This window comes from Periplaneta americana, chromosome 6 (assembly GCF_040183065.1).
Source record: "Periplaneta americana isolate PAMFEO1 chromosome 6, P.americana_PAMFEO1_priV1, whole genome shotgun sequence".
NCBI classification, from domain to species: Eukaryota; Metazoa; Arthropoda; class Insecta; order Blattodea; family Blattidae; genus Periplaneta; species Periplaneta americana.
In genome coordinates, this window is record NC_091122.1 from 14,762,696 (window position 1) to 14,775,633 (window position 12,938).

At 33.2% G+C, this 12,938-nt stretch overlaps 1 protein-coding gene across 1 annotated transcript in view; it reads right to left on the reverse strand.

Moving 5' to 3' along the window:
• Nucleotides 1–1,058: 1,058 nt before the first annotated feature.
• Duox (dual oxidase) overlaps nt 1,059–12,938 on the reverse strand; it is a 324,851-nt gene continuing 312,971 nt past the window's right edge. The window contains exons 19-22 of the mRNA XM_069827530.1: nt 11,670–11,834; nt 11,017–11,172; nt 9,303–9,431; nt 1,059–6,489 (exon numbers count right to left, since the gene is read on the reverse strand). Of these exons, the coding sequence (XP_069683631.1) occupies nt 6,361–6,489; nt 9,303–9,431; nt 11,017–11,172; nt 11,670–11,834 (579 nt within the window). The 3' untranslated portion in view covers nt 1,059–6,360. The remainder of the gene's footprint in view (nt 6,490–9,302; nt 9,432–11,016; nt 11,173–11,669; nt 11,835–12,938) is intronic.

Consider the following 12,938-nt stretch of genomic DNA (forward strand, 5'->3'; position numbering starts at 1 on the left):
CAATAACTTTGTAGCAATTGAAACAGAAATGTAAAAACATCAATTTCCTGCAGAAGACGATAATGTGACTTTTAGGGGAATTTCTTGAGGCAAAAACAAGCTGGCAGACATCTCAGTTGCATTTTTAAACAAGTATTTATTTATCTTGAGATCTGGCTCTTTTTATCAGATCTGGCCTATTCTTAACATAATAGTAGAACTAAAAAATAAGACATGTTGAAATTTAATTTCACGTAATTTCTGCTTTTAACTGGTTTTCACTTCATCTGTTTATTGTGTCTGTGGACTAAAACTAACAATCTTCTCACATTAAACATAAGCATGAAAACAGCTTGATAAAACAAAATAAACTAGTTTTAAAAGTCTCTTATATTCTTGACCTTTTTTTAAACTGATTTTTTTACATCATCTTCATTGTGAGTATCTAATGAAATTTTAAGAATAGAAATAATTTTATACAACTTATCTACATGATTATTGAGCTAAAGATCATTAACCAAGACTTCTAGGTAACTCCATGTGAGTAGAGTTTTCAAAGACAAAACGGACATTTAGAAAAGAAAACTGACAATAATTCAAAATTATACCAATTTGAAAAAAACATCGTAAAGTTCTTAAAAAAAAAGAAGAGATGCACTTGACTCAAACTTCGTTCTGTCTACATCACCCATGCTCAAAAAGTGTTTCCAAGCGGAAATTATTCTAATTCCATGATTTTTGCTGTCCCGGTGAAGTAAAATATTCCTCTGGAACATAGAATATAATTCCTGGTTAATCATGCGAATCCTGGATGGCTGGACAGTTAGTAACTCTAATATCAGAAAATCTGTATAAATTATAGAACTTGAGAGGGGACTTTTTATACTAGAAGGTAAGGGGGCAAATTTTCTTGGGTTACTTTCCTTCTCCGTCGACATGATTCCATCTATTGTAATCCTACTGAAGAATAAAACTGAATTTCAGTACATTATTCCATTCCAACAATTGCACTGCAGTACTGTAGCAACGCCCAACTCGTGGGAGTAAGTTACTACTGGCAAAGAAACATGTACAACATATACATTTACTGAAAAATATTTTATTCAGGAATCATGTAATCACATACATAAAAATGAACAAGATGTACAAAAATTACAGTCACCATATTTACAAAAAACAATCAGCACTCTTGTAGTGCTTAAAACCCATTCGTACGCTAACCACATAAAAACATGTGGCAACAATGAAATAAATAAATAAATTTATACGCTATTCAATAGACGAGGATCTAGTGACAGTTGTAATTGGCTATATCCAGAGCTCGAGGCATGGTTTTATTTTGCTAAGAGTTGATGAGACATAACCTAGTGCTTACCAGAATCACTGTGACAAAATGCAATTAATTATCTGCTTGAAATGTTATTGACAGAATGTTCTGGCAAAGTTACTTCAACATATAGGTGTGTGATTGGTATTTATGTTAGAAGTAACCTTCCCTCATCAACTATAATAATTATTAAAAATAAATCATAGGCCTATGCAATTCCAAAAAATTGTATGTATTACATTTGTTTTAATAATTTAGCCTGTTAAGAAATTCCTAATTTAGTTCAGAATGATCAGAGATCATTAATATGTTTTCTAATGGAAACCAGTTGTAAGGTACCTGTACTTGAGATTAATGTATAATTTTATTTTATACATATATAAATGTAATGTTACCACAAACAAATTACAAGATTTGGTACCGATAATTATTTAATTATGTAGCTCAAAATGGCCAACCTATAGCGAGTGATATTAGGAATCAGATTGCATGGAATTTTTAAATAATACCACGATATTTAAATTAAGTTTCCCCTCCCACCCCATATAGTTAAAGTGCTGAGCTACGTAAACTAGATAATTATTCAAGATTTATAGAAATAAATATACATGTTGTATTTACTAGAGGTATGAAATATTTTCGAGTATCAAAGTAGCATTTGAGTGATCTCAGTTCATAATGAGGATATCAAATGTCTAAATATATAGTATAGCCTACTCCCGATTATCCGTGAGCAGATTATCCATATTGTGGATTAGCCGTGCATAATTTTGACTTAGTTAAAAAAAAACTTGCAGTCGTACTTCCTGATCTGCTCCTGGATATATGTAAATCTTCAAATGGACGAGTGACAATTATGTGTTTTGGAAATGCTTCGGGGACCACAAATTGAATCTGTTTATAATAGGAATCATGATCCTGGCAAATGTCTACAGAAAAAGTAGGATTTTTTATTGTATTCTTTTTGTATATAGAATGCTAGTATTCATTTCCTAGCATTCATTTTTTCAATGCCTTAGCTTTTTATTTTATTGAAACTACTATCTTTTGTTCTTGTTCATCAGCCATATTCAGATCAACAAACCTTAAGTAAATTAAAACAGAAACCCAACTGAACATTTAGAGTGTTCAGTAGTTATGAGTAAATAGTATAATGTACATTTCGAATTCATTTTCATGAACCAACTAGAGTTCAGTCTCTGTTTACCTTTCCAGAGTTAATAAATTAAATATCGAAGAGTTGGCTGGATGAGACTACATAGTCGAGAAACTAAATAATATATTAAATGTATAAAAAAAAAATTACAAGCAAAAAAAATTTGAAATTTACTAAAATCGACTGCATTACAAAAGTACCGCCATTTTTACATGTAGATGACGATATCAATGTAAAAAAAATAACCTTGCTTTGGATTTTTACCAAATCGACCTCGAGCACCAGTCTAACCACCTCTTACCTTAACAAGCCTCAGGTAAGTGTCACATGATCCTCGATACAGTTGTGACTATGGCCAGTATCAGAGTGGTATTTGGTGTCACTCGTATCCGGCAGTAGTCTTACAAACTGATATGTATGCTATAAGACAAACATCATGCCGTCATCAGGATTCAGTTCACGAGGGGCAATTTTCTATTCTACTGTTATGGTGTGATAAATTTTAAGATTTAATTCCCGCTCACCTTACTAAAATATTTAAGCTTTTCAACAACTGAAGGGTACATGGGAAGAACAAGTCCAAAAATGAGATTATGATGGCATACCTAATGTAAAAGAGGATCTGGGCTACCATTCTGACAACCATTCTGAAATAATCAATCATAACACACTTTAATGAGGCGTCAAAATTCAGGCTCCTTTTGAAGAAACATCAAAGTCCCTTGGTTAAAGGAAAGAACAGTCGAAAGTCTAAATCTGATATCGATGAGTTCAATGATCTCAGGTGTTAAGTCGGTTCTGTGGTCCCTTTGCTAAACATTATACAATAACATCAAGGCACAATTCTATATCGAAAACGATTAATTCAACTATTGTGAAAGAAGAACAAGAAATATTATGTTAATAATAATATTGTGTATAATTATATTTTAATTGTTATGTCATGTCATACTTTGATTACTTTTTTCTTGTTTTTCATTGTTATATCATTGGAAAATTTAATGTTACACCAAGTTGCGTTGTTGACAAATTAAGCAACAAAAACTAGTTTGAAGTCAAATTATTGCTTCATAATTTCAGGAGATATCAGTGTAACATTTCTACATTGAAACAAATTTACTAAACATTAATATTAAATGACAGTTTAAACTTAAAATTTTTATTTATTCAAAACCTGAAAAAATGTAACTCTGATTGTTCTTTCTGTGTACCCTTCAAATGCTAAAACCCGTTTGGACTTAATGGTGTGAAACTTTGAGTTGCACGAAGAAAAATAACATAAAAATTATACAAATCTTTCAGACCAAGGTATTGAAGTGCATTGTGAATGCTCCATGGAAAATACGAAACAATGATATTCATAAGTCTTTATAAATCAGTTGTTTATTAGTATTTTATAATTTACGAAAATATTCTATAGCATACCAGTACTACTTAAAGGCAGGGTACGAATTAACGGGGGCATGGGGGATTTCCGCCTTGTTGGAAAGTTATCCCCCTCTCATAAATTCATATCATCATCCCTGCCAGGGATAACTTCTATCCCCCCCCCCCCCACAAAATATAATTGCATTATATTTTAATATGAATATAAAGTAAGCAAAGAAAATAATATTGATGTATTATCATCACCGGCAAGCTGTCAACAATCAGTAACTTAGGAATTACACATCTTATCTTAAGCCTGCTCATGGATATAATTATTATTATGATCAAAATAGAAGACAAGCAACTCAGTGCGATCAAGCATTGGGCCATATCGAAGGAGGATAATAATAATTTTATGTATGGCATTCTTTATCTAGGATTTCATCCCTCCTCATCAGAAATCTTAATTCGCACCCTGCTTAAAAGTATTACTTGCTTTCACTGACAGGAAATCTATATCAGATGGTGAATTGTGAGATGCACCACAGGGCATGTTAAAAGTTATATACAGGCTTTCATTTCAGAACTTTCCAGTCTAAAAAACTATTTATTTCAATTTAATTTAATTTAAACTAAAAACACGTCAATTTAAATACTGAGAGGGTTTTTGAACCTAATGTCAATTGCATTTTAGGTTCCATTTCCTCACTCCTACATCCCCTTTGAAATTTCAAACGGCATCCTTATATACTTAAATTTGAAAAAGTATTCAATTGTTTACACATCGCAATGGTTCGAATTTTCTTATTTTTATTATTATAGTAAAGTGACTGCGAAGTTCTCTCATCTCATTAAAATAAATTTTAGTATAAATTAAAAACCTCAAATTTTGGCCACGAAGAAGTGTAAAAACTATATTACAAATCTCTCTAATACTTCAGGAGGGCAAAGCTATTCTATTTACCCTTCTGAATATTTAGGGGGATTAATCTTACCCCTTACCCTCTTCACTGTTGTTGCACCAGTGGAAAAATATAGTGCGTGAATTCACCACCTAGTATAAAATATTAATACTAATTTTTTCGTAGAAGAGAACAATGCAGACATCACTGGTAATTAATAAGTATGAACTAATTAAACAGAAGCCTATAAGAAGAATCTGTGGAAATAGGCGTAAGCTTTCACTACTTATGACATCGAGTTGCTTTTGAGAATGTTATGAAAGCTGCAGAATGTGACTGTCCCATCCCCTAAACGTCAGTTTGTTCAATTTTTTCTCTAGCACTTCCTGAAAGAGACTTGTGCGAAAGAAGACCAGACACCGTACTGAAATCTTACAATTGTGCCTCACATTAAGTGAAAATTTGTGTCATAGGGTGGCCATCAATTATTCAAGGCGCATCTCATAAGAACTCGTGAGATGAAACCGAGGTCATGTTAAATATGTCATGCATTAGAGACAGGGCTACCAGTGTAGCTCAGTCGGTTAAGGCGCTTGTCTGCCGATCCGGAGTTGTGCTCGGGCGCGGGTTCGATTTCCACTTGGGCTGATTATCTGGTTGGGTTTTTTCCGAGGTTTTCCCCAACCGTAAGGCAAATGTCAGATAATCTATGGCGAATCCTCGGCCTCATCTCACCAAATATCTTCTCACTATCACCAATCCCATCGACGCTAAATAACCTCGTAGTTGATACAGCGTCGTTAAATAACCAAGTAAAAAAATTAGAGACAGTTTTCGAGACTTTGCGAGTCTTCTTATACATACTTAGTTCAAATTACGTCGTCATTGAATAAGACATAGAAAAACAAAGCCATCACATTTCGAAGAATAGATTGTGTGCTCGTCCCAGTTTCCCCCTACAATAACTAGTACCGCTATGAAGTCTTTTCAGCACAACTACAAGAATATGAAGACTAGATGGTACGGAGAGAGACTTCATGCTTCTGAAGATTGACATGGCAGTCATTCCTTGGCTCTGCCATGAGTGAATGTGACAGAGATTAGCTTCAAGGCAGTCATCTTTAAAACTGTGCCTTTTCACTCATCACAAGAAATTGATGCAGGCTGTTAGGGTTGGCTGTGCCATGTACTATTTGTCCGATGCAAAAAGCTGTGTCGAATAGTCTAGCGCCACAGTCTAATATATACAGTCGCGAAGCTCACTACGTAGTAAATATGCAAACATTAGATAGTTGCTCACCACTAGGATCGCTAATATCGCCTCATTACAGGCAATGCAAAATAGAACCGTCACAGTCTATTGTTTCTAGCACCCTCAAAACTCAAGCTTCGTGACTGTATATAGTAGACTGTGCTAGCACATAGGCTTCTAAAGAAGAGAAAGCTTCTGCCCAACTCGACAAGGAACTGCTACTTTGCCCCATTGAAATGTTCATGTATTTGATATCACAACTATTGTGACTTCATGATGGTTCTTATAGCAAGTGTCCCAGTCTATTCGATGTAGAGTATTATAAGCTCGGATTTAAACACAATGCGACATAAATTAAAATCTCCTAATTTAATACTTATCCAAAATTTTCGAAGTGATGAATGAAATATGGTAGTTTTCGACCCTTGTTTACTTCCTCGCATGCTGACATGATGCTTTTCGTTAGTGGCCTGGGACCACAGCTGAATACACCGATCTTGCTTACCTGGAAGGAAAATAAAAACAAGGTTATGTTCGGAAATTAAGAATATTTGAGGGGTTCACAACCAGAGTGGACCAAGTCCTTCTGGAATAATTTTGAGAAATTGAGTTTTAAAGTTCTTGGCTCATGCTTAGCAACCTTCATCTTCCATAGGAAATGCTGCCCTCTGTGGAGTAGCAAATGGACTTGGTATGTTATGGCAATGAATAAATCTAAATTTTCTTGATCTGAGATTGTATTAATCCACAAATTGACCACTGGTGGACTTGGTCCACTCTGGTTGTGAGCCCCTCATTTGTAACTCGTCATAAATGATCAATTCGTTACTGTAGATCCTGAACAGTCTGTCTTTCTGTACACAGTGGGCTAGTGAATAGGTTATGGGACACTCTTTGGATACACTAAGTAAATAACATTAGATTTATTTGTTTAGTGTTATAATTCAATCAGTTTGAATTCTAGTGCAAGGTTTTGGATTTTTATTTATCGATCGAATTATTATTAATATAATATTACGCTGCTCTTATGAAGGAAATAAGGGTAGTATGGTATTTATTTCCAAGTTGGTTTTAACATATTCTTGAGTGGCAAGATTTGTATGTCAATGTATAAAAGAATGCCATGTCACTTCAGATAAGTTATCTATTCATACAGTGCTGCCTATGTACGGAAAACGTACAAAAGTAACACATAGTTAAAACTTTGTAAGTTCCAAATACAAGTAGTGGATGAGGAGTTTTTGATATTTTTAGATTCTGTCAAATTCTCACATTTTCTGCACCAGAATTTGAAATGTGAAATAAAATTGAAGTACAGGAATGGAATGGGTTTCAACTTAAATCTTTATAATCTGGGACTACTGATGATTAACTATTACCATATAGTTTTGCAAGTCAAGTAAGTTACAGAAGCAGGTACCTACATAATTTGATGAATTGTCCAACTCTAACATAAAACAAAATTATTTGGGGAACTAAGAATGTTATTGTTGTTGATAACTAATGCTGAATTTTTATCATTATAGTCATTAACTCTCTTGCTCTCCAATATTTCTCACACAGTGAATTTAGAGGAAAGGACTGAACATCTTCCTGAAGACTGTACAATGGACAAAGTATGCCAGAATTACTTCCAAATTCAGATATTTAAGAATCGATAAAATATAAAAATGCAAATGAAGTGTATCTGAGTGTCCCAGGCTAGGCAGACGTCTAGATTTTGGATGACATATCTTAAGTGTGCCCTCCTGTCTTCACAGTATTTTGGAAATTATTAATTTATTCGGCATTTAGATTAAGGTTAATTTTTCTTTTATTTCTCAGAAACTTCACTTTTTTATTTCCTCTGTGGAAAATTGGCTTATTTGCTCCATACCTCGAAAGTTCTGTCTCAATATTATGTCGAAGGTATTCAAAAATAAAGAAATTACGCACTGGAAGTTGTGTTTTATCTTTATAATTTAAAACAAGCTTTACAGGCTACATTAAGTGAGAATTTTGTATCCATGCAGATGAGAGTAATACAAGCTACCTTGAAATATGGGAAAGAAAGATTATACATTTTTCTCAAAAGTAAATAAAGTACACTTATATCCCTTTGATTCTGACCACCACATAATATGTGTTTTCTCCCTAAAATTGTCTTTAAACTGTGTAGTACAGTATCTAAAAATTAAGTTCTGCTAATAAGTTCTTCAATAAGTAAAAAAAAACCACATCATGAGGGGAAATTAAGTTGTTGTTGTTTTCTAATGCCAGGCATTTGACAATAAAGTCATTTGACCTCTTGCACTCCAATATTTTTCAAAGATATTATCATGACCAGCCACTGACGCACAGATTTTGAGGTGTTCCGAATCCATTTCTTGGTTTGAGTTGCACAATGGGCAGTTAGGAGACTGATATATTCCAATTCTATGCAGATGCTTGGCCAAACAGTCATGGCCTGTTGCCAATCTAAATGCAGCTACAGGCGATTTGCGTGGTAAATCGGGAATCAACTGTGGATTATGATGCAGAGAGTTCCATTTTTTCCCTTGGGATTGTGTTATCAAATTTTGTTTGTTGAAGTCTAAGTATGTAGATTTAATAAATCTTTTCACAGAGTAATACGTAGATTTAGTAACAGGTCTGTAAGTAGCAGTGCTGCCCTTCTTTGCTAAAGTATCCGCATTCTCATTTCCCAGGATTCCACCATGGGATGGTATCCATTGGAATACAATTTTTTTATTGAGTGTTATTAGTTGAGAGAGCATTTTATTTATTTCTGCTATTTGAGATGAAGGGGTGTGTCTAGAGACTATTGATAGAATAGCTGCTTTGGAGTCTGACAATATAACTGCATTTTTAAATTTATTGATGTGGCATAAAAGATTCCCGAGACTTTAACTTATTGCAGTGATTTCTCCATCAAAACTTGTTGTTCCATATCCAAGAGATCTATAAAGTGAGAAGAGGCAGCACGTAACACCTGCACCGGCACCTTGTTCCCTGGAGATCAAGGATCCGTCGGTGTATAAATGAAGGCAATTTTGTGGAGGGTACCTAATATTAATTGTCTCTAAAGACAATTGTTTCATTATTTCAGTGTTTACTTCTGATTTCAGTATTTCTTGTGTTAAATTTATATTATACTCTATATTTAATAGTGTTAAAGGGTTTGGTTTAATTTGTAAGTTTTCTTTTAAATTTGGGACGTTGATTTTCTGTTTTAATTCTTGAACCATGGATATGAAACTTTTTTGAGTTTTTAATCTACGGAGAGGACTGTATGAATGCCAATTGAGGTGAAATTATAGTGTGCAAAAATAGACTTACATAGCTGTGTTTCTTCTGAACGAACTTGAGGAAGGACGACATGTCTGGTCGACCGAAGTGATTCACTGCTTTTAAGCCAGTGAACATACTCATCTTTGACAGACGCTGGAAGTGGTTTTCACAGATGTACTGTCAAATCAGAAACATTGATTAGACATTTTTGATAAAGCAGAAGGCAATTACGAAACTCTAGGCTTAGTAAACAGTTTAACTTCCGTGAATTAGGCTTACCAGCCTTTTAACAGTTTCTTTGAGAATTTTCCTGCTGCATTAAATTTCCATAAAACTATGACATGAAAAATAAATGTAAATTGTTCCATAAATTTAACAAATTAGTACAAAGTATTTGGTATTGAAACTGCACTGATTTTTAATGTAATGCTAATTATAGTTGGCCATGGATCAATAAAAATTGAGTGCAAAGCTATTATTGTTTATGGTTCATCTGAAAAAATGTAACTTATTCCATGAAATAAAAAGTTAAATACTATAAATGGTATTATGTTGGAAATAGTACAAGTAGATTACATGAGATATTTAATGGGAATACCATTAAGACGAATACCAAGTCAATAAGCTTACATGATGTGTTATTAATAATAAATGGAGGCATGGAGGTCTATTTTACATGATATATTAAAAGCAAACTTTCAAATCTTAACATGTCCATTTCCAGAAAATACACTTCAGATGCCAAAAACTTATATCTCTGCAATGAAATTTTTTTTCTGTGGTGAAATGTTAAAGATTATTATCTTTCTTTTTTTTTTTTCCTGTAGATTCTTATCAAATTGTACCACAGAAAAAAATCGTTTATTACAGACACACATATTTGTAGCATTTTCTGAAAAGAGACATGTCAGGTTTTGCTCCTCATATGTAAACATCGATATTTTCATTGTTACTCTTAAAAAAAGAAAGTCATATTAATTTGTTTTCCCTTTATATTTTATCATGGCTCGCTGGTTGGCTGGATCCGGAATTATTTTCTTTTAAACACATAATTTCAGTGACCCAAGGCCTACTACAATTAACATTTTTCATTACTTGTTATAATTGATTGTTAATCTTTATGAATTGCAACGTACTCATAATCAAAATATTAACTGAACAAAACAAATGGATACGAATTTTTTTTTCTCTCTATTAACTTTTTCTAATATAATTGTTAGGGGAGATAATATTCCAATATATGTACATATAAATTTTAGTATTAAAATACCTATAGCACACTACTCTGCATATGTTATTATTGTTCAGTGAATACAAAGGATATACTTCTACCTAGAAATATTTTTTAGTCCAAATGGCAGGCACTGATGCTTCACTTTGTGACATTACCCAAACATCCACTTCTAAGAGTGAAGCATTGTAAGGTATAGATATTTTTTCTGCTGTAACATTGAACTTTGAGCATCATCGGTGGTGATCTACAAAGCACAGATAATGCTAATGATTAATGGATCAATACTGCACTGCCAGTAGGGGAAGCAAAAAACTCGTAAAAAACCTAGCACCATATTTTGTGAACCACAAAATTTATTCCACTTGTATCTACTGGGGTTCGAACCAGAGTTACCATCGAAGGTTTCTATTTATAAAGGCCGAGAATGCTAATACCTCATCGATCTAAAGTAATGGAAAAGTCAGATTGGAAAATTTACAACTTAAAATATGTATGCTTGTTACATGTGAAGGATAATAAAAAGCTTACCAACATCGTTGTTCGAAGATCAAATTTATGAAAAAACTGAGTTATAAAAATATGTATCTCGAGTACATTAGTAACATCCTTCTTCTCAACATCTCTCAAAACATCGATGAACCATTCAAAATGGCGATGTGATGGACAAATCCACAAAAAGTATACCTGCAATTGTAGAGAGAAAAACATAAATGAAAAATTCGTGAAAAAATAATAATTACAAATGTTTCAAGCTTCACGATACAAAATGGCTGTTTTGATGCATTTCATATCATATCCACTACTGTACTATTTACTACAAAGGAATGATTTAGTGTTTAAAAATATGCAGACTATCTTGTATCCATTACTTTTTCTTCGCAAATCGCTACAATCTCCATCCTTCACATAGAGAGAAAGAAATTTGCCATTTTTGGAATGGAAAATAAAACTTTTACTTTTATTTTTAGAGTTTTCTGAATTCTTATAAATGATCACATTGTCTTGTGATCTCGAATTTAAACCAAATGCTACGGCCTACTTTTAAAAAATATAAAAATTATTTGATGATGGAGAATTTCTGCATTGAAATATCATATGTACTTCGGTACATCGTAATATAAAAATTAATACGTCTGGTCAAATGCAAATATAATAATTTATAGTATTGCATAAATACGTACCTTTTTGCAGGCTACTCCTGAATATCTATTGGTAGATGTTCCAAACACTAAGTCATTCAAGATAGATGCATAAGGTGTGACACCAATGCCACCACCCACCATCACAGCAACTTCAAATTTGTACCAGTCCTGATTACCACCTCCAAATGGTCCTTCCAAACGAATCTGTGCAAAACAAATTAACATTTCCTATAACAAATTCATTTAAAAAAGAAATGTTATTACAACTGAACATTCCATTTCTTAGTTTTTACACATTACATCACATTAAGTAACGCAAAACAAATCAGACATCAGTTGCAATGTGTGGTGTGGGAGGATATTGAAACTTCATTTAATTAATTTTCTGTCCACGAAACATAATCGTATTTTTACGTGTGTTGTCGTAAAAGACGAGTATTCTCCCTGAACCAAAAATACAATTCAAATGGAGTAAAAATTATTATTTTATTGCATAACTCACTGGAGCTGATTATTTTCAATTTCTAGGTTATCCAAGTCACTTTACAAAGTGCTACGAAATGGCGTTCCTGTGCTCATCATTTGCCCATGGTATTTGTTTCCTGTGTTTCTTAAAATAATTTTTTTGTACTATGTTAATTTCCTTTGTTTTTATCTACGGAAACAATAATGCACAATGAAGTCAACACATAAATTTCTTCGTACATATCCACACTGTACTGACATTGGTTTGGAGTGATATATCAAAGAATGTATTCAAGATTAGTTTAGAAACATGTTAAACAAATTATCCTTGCACCAAAACGGATGCTCCCTGGACCAAATGAACATAATTTTAATTGTCTGAATATAACAGCAATTAAGAAATATATTAAAGGAATTATCCTTGTACCAAATATATGCTTCCTGGACGAAAAGACCCTAATAATAATAAATCTTAAAAACATTTCAGTTTAACGTTATTGTATATTCATTGAATGTCATAAAAGGTAAAGGTAAAAGTACGTTATCCCCTATGAAGGTACTTGGGGGCATGGAGGTGGAATACCATGCTTTCTTAACCTCGGCACTGGTATAAGATGATGTGGTTGGCACCATCATCCTAAGATTAAAAGGTTAAAATCATTGTATATCGTGATAAAATACCGTATACTTGGAAACGCTGCTGGCTAATGGGACAGATTATAATTAATTGATTAACTAGTGGACTTACTCGTGTTAATTATGTAAGATTTGTGTGGCTTACAGCTGTTTCATTGCTTCACGCACCATCTTCAGAGCCTACTAGATCTCGGTGTCATCTCGAAC